Source organism: Schistocerca serialis, chromosome 5, assembly GCF_023864345.2.
Source record: "Schistocerca serialis cubense isolate TAMUIC-IGC-003099 chromosome 5, iqSchSeri2.2, whole genome shotgun sequence".
NCBI lineage: Eukaryota > Metazoa > Arthropoda > Insecta > Orthoptera > Acrididae > Schistocerca > Schistocerca serialis.
In genome coordinates, this window is record NC_064642.1 from 596,542,618 (window position 1) to 596,549,176 (window position 6,559).

Consider the following 6,559-nt stretch of genomic DNA (forward strand, 5'->3'; position numbering starts at 1 on the left):
CACACTGAAATTTAAAGATGAACAGTGCTCGGGTGGGAAAATGTCTATGACGTGAATCACAGTTAAGTTGCGGCAAACATGACAGGATCATGTGAAGAAAAAGTTTGGTGACTAGAAAATCGAGGAAACCTACATGTCTTAAAAACATTCACTCCCTCCCTGCAGTTTATGACAACAATGCAAAATCTTGCATGCCGTCTGTCATTTTTGAGACATGGTTGCGTAACTCAGACTCAGCTGCAATCAAAACTGAGCGAGGTGGCGCAGTGGTTAGTACACTGGACCCGCATTCGGGAAGACGACTGTTCAAACCCGCGCCGCTCATCCAGATTTAGGTTTTCCGCGGTTTCCCTAAACTGCTCCAGAGAAATGCCAGGATGGTTCCTTTGAAAGGCATGGCCGACTTCCGCCCCATCCTTGACACCAACCGAACTTGTGCTTCGTCTCTAATGAGCTCGATGTCGACGGGACGTTAAATCCAATCTTCCTTCCTTCCCAAAATCAAAGAAAAGAAAAATTATTTTCTTGGTTCCTAAATGGCCATACAGCAGTCGACAACCTATAGTGCATAAAGCTTGCGTTTTTACCTCCAAACATAACTTCATTTCTGTAACTTATGGACCAGGTATTTATAAAATCTCTGAAAATGTACAGGAAACTTCAAGTGCTGCACGTGTTACAAAAAATTGAAGAAGGTACAAAAAACAATTTCTAATGTTCTTGATGCCATTTCAATAATATCAGAAGCGTGGGAAAACGTCACTCAAAACACAATTGCCAATTGTTTTAAACATCCAGGATTCAGAGATCTTTGTTCACCATCCCTCAGTTAGGGGTGGTGAAGAAGCTTTCAGCAGCAACTGGTGGTTCTGGTGATGAAGATCAGGATGACATTCCCCTGGCGGAACTAGTGCAAGAACTTTGCCCAACTTTGTGAACCTGTGAAATACAAGGTGTTCGGATATTTCCTTTACAAACTTGTAAGACTTGTAGAGGGTCGTGACTACATAATATTTTGAATTCAGATGGGTAATGCATCCACGACTGCTGAGAGAAAGAGAAAATTCTGCGTTGCTTGTCCTGTTGTGCAATCCGGTAAACAGAATGAGGTTTACTACTTCAGGCACTCACCTGATGTTATTTAACGTCTGCCTTGCTGTGAGACCAACTCAGTGCCTGTGCATCGCCAATATACTAAATGTGATTCAGTACAAGTTGTACTGTATGTGTGTAACAGAGGAGCTACTAGTCACCTGTACCACGAATATTTTCTGCAATGTAGGACACACATCATTGCATAAACTTTTTGCCCAAGTAACACAGAGAATCTGTCAGTGTGTACTCAAACAACTGAATGTGCCATGGGTTTTAGTCACAGTATCGTCTTGGATGTTCTGCTTTGGCAACAATTGCATCAATATTACTTACGAAGGTTACACACTATGGGTCCAGCTGATTTTCCATAATGCATTGCCTGCTGCGTGTGGTTCCTGTACTGCTGTGTTGACACAACCCTGCTTCCACATCAAGTTCTGTTCACGGATGAATGTAAGCTCACTAGGGACTATGTTCTGAATTTGCAAAACAGTCATGTCTGGGCAGACGACAGCAGTGGTTTGGTATTAACATGTGGCCAGGTATTCCGGACGGTCATGTGATCGGGCCATATGTCCTTCCATTCAAGCTAACTAGTCCTGCAAACTTGATCTTCCTGCAAATCATATTGAACTTGTTGTTGGAAGCTGTGTCACTGCATGTCCATCTGGAAATGTGGTTGCAGCATAATGGTGCGCCTCTTCACTTCTCACGTGAGGTATGGAGACACCTCAACAGATGATATGGTGAAACATGGATGGGCTCAGGTGGTCCAGCCATTCGGGCACCATGATTGTCAGATTTAACTCCCATGGACTGTTTTTTGTGGAGTCATATGCAAAGTTTAATTTACGAGACTCCTGTAGAGACAGAGGAAGATCTGCTAGCTCCAGTTCCAGCCACTCGCTGCACCTGAAACTGAAGACACATCAGTTGGGATGAAGACTGTGAACCAGAACATACATCATAGGTACAATGACTGCAACAACATTGATGGTCACTGGATTAAACCGCTGCTGTAATGCATCTGTGCTATTCTGTATGTACAATATACTGGGTTCTTTTATGTTTTGGAATAATGTAAACATGGAATTTTATGTGTTAATACAAAAAAATGTGCTTCATGATAAATGCATGTTTCGCTATGTTTCCTTTCGAATTTTAGCTAACAATTGTATTGCATCTGTTTCAATCATTTCCTCAAGCAGAAGTCGATGAGTTAAACGTCTGAAGAAACTGTCTTAGAATGGAAATGATATGTTTCTGGACATGGATTCCTCTTCAAAATATTACCCACTACTCACTTTCCTCTACAAGTCGTAGAAGTTTGTAACTGGAATTTCCAAACACCCTGTTGAGGACTTGGCTCAGTTACTGGTAGACAACAGTCTTACCATGTATGCGATAGTGAAGAAGAGAAATTGTAGCTGACACCCGAAGTCACAGGTAACTGACGAATATGAAAACAAAAAAGACCTGTAGTTTGCTGTGGCGTCACTTAATCCAGCTCTCAGTGCAGAGAAAACTTTAAAAAGGTTTTAAAGAATTTAATACAAATTACAATAAGAATACACTGTCAAATGCAAAATGCGTACGCACTTCTTACACGCAAAAAGTAAACAAAGATAACTGATTATCTGAAGTAGGACAATATACCGTAGTATATGTTACTATATTACATTTTGAAGTTAAAGCAACTGCTTAAAAATCTAAACAACACTCTCTGTGCTGCGATTGCAAAGAACTAGAAAATTAAATTCCAATATTTGTCACTTTTTCAAAGCACTGAAGTGGAATAATAGTGTGTTAATTATTGATGTTTTATGGTTACGTCTGTTGGACATTTTCAATGTGTTAGGTACAGTACATCATATCTGTACAACATTTCAAAGAGAAATGCAAGAGACAATGTAGGCCTTTGTGCAATTTCTCCATAGAATACTGTCTTTCCATTTTGGTTCTGTTGAGTAATTGCTGTAATACAGTAACGCGAACAAAGTTGTGTCATTCATGACTATTATGCTATACAGCCCTTACAATTAGTTTTAAACATGCTCAAACATTTTATGTCATTCATTATCCAAGACCCAGTACAACATTACTGAACAGTTTTCATTGCTGCTTCTTCTTCCTTCACCTATTAATCGTTTTTACATTTTGCTGGCACATTGCTGCTGTAGATGCTGAGTAAACATATGGAAAATTCCTCTTTGGTCCCTCTCCACATGTACTGGATTTTTGCTACTTTTTGAACTTTTAACTCTGTGAGAGCCTAAAATTAACAGATATGAAATTTTTGTCTAAAAACAAAGCAAAAATCCAGTTTGTGAACTGCTGGTCCCTTCAGTGAGATTGTAGCTGATTTTGACTATATGATAATAACGTTCATATTATTACTTTAAGTGGGAAGGGTGTAACTGAAGGAAGTAATTTATACCTTCTATTGCTAATGTTTAGTAAGATTATGCACAAAATTGTACTACTGTAAATTTAATACCCAAAGAACCAGGAAGCAATGAGCTTACGACTAACAAAAGCTGTACCTCTACATCTACATCTATACTCTGCAAACCACCATGAGGGGCGTGGCAGAGGATATGTCCCACTGTACCTGTTATTAGAGTTTTCCTGTTCCACTCATGTGCAGAGCACAGGAAAACTGATTGTTTGAATGCCTCTGTGCATGCAGTAATTATTCTAATCTTATCCTCAAAATCCCTATATGAGCGACACTTTGTAGTACAACTGAGGGAATGTGCTTGATCAAATATATGTGTGCTTCTAGAACACAAGTAGTTAAGTTTGAAAGAAAAATATAAGTATAGCAGCATTTTCTTTTTGGCAGAGAACATGTAGTTCTTGTGTCTAATATATGGAAACAGATTTTACTGACATTTTATTATCAGTGTTTTAGACTAATCAACTATGTGTTTCAGAAATGGGCTGTTGTTTCAGCCATGACTCCAGCAGTGAGGAACTCATCAGACCTCATAGACCACAAACAAACTATGGGGCCACCAGCAGCTTTCAACCACATGTGGCCAGTAACAACAACACAATTGTGTCACCTTCCTATTTACAAGCACACATCAGCAATATCCACCAAGCACCAACTTCCACAAACAGACTGACGAGATCACAATGGAGAAACCAGGAACAAGTCAGCCATAATAGACCAAAACCATACTTTGAGGCATACAGCAGGCTTCAACCATTTGTAACTGGCACCAATAACACGACTGTATCATCTTCTTCTTTACGAGCACATAACTGGAATTCCTATCATGCACCAACTTCTAGGAACTATTCTAGATTGGCAAGTTCACAGCGCATTGTTAATCGCAGTCACTCAAGTTATTCTCTAGTCAAGACTGTGGAGTCTACATTGCACAAAACTATCTTACAATTAACTGTTGAGTGGGACCATATGAATGCCAGCTCAGAATTTGAGCTGTGTTTGTTGCTTTCTGACACTACTGAATATGAAGAAATACTGAGGTTATTCAAAAAGACCACACAGAAGCAATTCATGGTTGAGAAAATTTACAGGGTTCAGAATCCATACTTGTTGGGATGTTACTTACTAAAGAAACAAGAAATGGAATCAAGGTATGGTTATGTTGCTGAGGAGTATTTATTTCATGGTACCAAAGAAGAAAACAAAGATAAAATTTGCAGAAATAATTTTGACTGGAGGAATCATGGCAGATCAGCAGGCAACACTTTTGGGAAAGGTGTTTCATTTACACCTATTTCTTGTTATGCCAGTCATTATTCAGATAAACATAACTCTCAGAGACTCATGTTTGTATCAAAGGTTCTAATTGCACATGAAACTGTAGGTCACAAGAGTATGAAAATACCACCTCTTCTATTTGCTTATAGGCAGTGCCTTAGATATGACACTACTACTAAAGAAAATCGCCATGTTATTGTAAAATACTCTGATAATGAGTTCTATCCTGCATATATTGTGTATTACACAGGACAATATGAGAAGAAGGAACAGGGACAATTAAGACTGTAATGCAAAACTTGCAATTTTCCCCAGGAGGTGTATTTTTAAGATGAGTTAACATGCATTAACAGATTTTATAAAAAATGTAGTGTGTTTACAGAATGTTTTGACGTAAGAAACTCCAAATGTATTTTAAATAAAACAGCCTAACTTCTAGATGCAACCCTTTGCAATAATGACTGCCGTTTTTCTGCCACATACCACAAGTTTGTGACAGCTGCTTGTAACTCATTGTGCTCCTTTCACACTTTATTTTGTTTCTGATGTAGGTGGTGTCAGAAGAATCTCATTTAATTTCCATATGTGAAAATACTTGCAGCAGACTTTGATATTTATTGATCCGAGAAGAAATTCTATTGGTATAGAGACTACAAAACTGTACCAGAAACAACTTTAACAGATTCTTATAGTTGAAAATTTTTATTGCTGTGCTGTTCTGCTGCCCAAACAAATTAGAAATTACGCAGACATTTTAACTTCACACTTTGTGTGCAGACTGTTGGTAGTGATTTTAAGGGGTTCTGTCAATTCCTAGCACACTATTCAAGTCAATATAGTAGGATGGATAAAAATCTACTCACCAAACAGCAGCAGGAAAAAACTCATAGAAAGGTGTAGAAATATTGCAAACTTTCAGAGCCAGTGGCTCCTTCTTCTGGCAGAAGTACTGAATAGAAAGACATAGGGATGAGGAAAAAGGACTACTGGGGTTAGGAAATGGGAAGGGTTGTTGTATTATACTTTTGATACAACCACAGAAGGAGATCTTATTCGTCGCCAGCCCTAACTATTTATAGTGTACTGAGGGAAAGACTATGAGAAGAGAAAAAGGAGAACCCTGGAACACTGATTATGATTAGTGACAAGAACACGAACATTTATTGACGAACACTCAACTTTATGAAAATCGACTCAGGTAAAAGATCCTGAAGGTCAACTACTATTCCACAAGCTAAGGCTGGATAGTAAACAGTTCTTGCCCCATTAGAATTTCCACTGGAGATGGGCTGGTGTGGAGCCATTAGAAGCAGACGATGTGGCATTAAGTACACAGTAGAAGGCAGTCTTCTCAAAAGTCAGGCTGACTTGTAACTGCCTGCTCTGCTGTGGCACTGTGCATATCACTTCTCTGGTGGCGCCACCGCTGCAACTCCTTGGTGTGGCAATCACTGGACTATACACCACAATAATTACAGAAATCTAAGTGCATTCTGTGGTAGGCAGAAGTGGCAGCAAGAGGCGGAGGGAAGAGACAGGGAAAAAATACAGGTTTGAAAATAAAGATGTTAAAGGGGAAGAAAAAAGGAATAATTATTGAAAAGAAATGCTGTGACCACTGAAATTTACATGTATTTAAGCCAGGTTGGTGGTGAGAACCAAGTACATATTGTAAAGCCAGTTCCAACTTGCAGAGTTCTGAGAAACTGGTTTCAGGAGGGAAAGTTC

The 6,559-nt window shown here is 39.1% G+C and overlaps 1 protein-coding gene across 1 annotated transcript in view; it reads left to right on the forward strand.

Moving 5' to 3' along the window:
* LOC126481277 (protein mono-ADP-ribosyltransferase PARP11-like) overlaps window positions 1-5,207 on the forward strand; it is a 60,351-nt gene extending 55,144 nt beyond the window's left edge. Inside the window, exon 2 of the mRNA XM_050104909.1 lies at window positions 4,032-5,207. Coding sequence (XP_049960866.1) covers window positions 4,034-5,122 — 1,089 coding nt within the window. The 5' untranslated portion in view covers window positions 4,032-4,033 and the 3' untranslated portion in view covers window positions 5,123-5,207. The remainder of the gene's footprint in view (window positions 1-4,031) is intronic.
* Window positions 5,208-6,559: the final 1,352 nt, after the last annotated feature.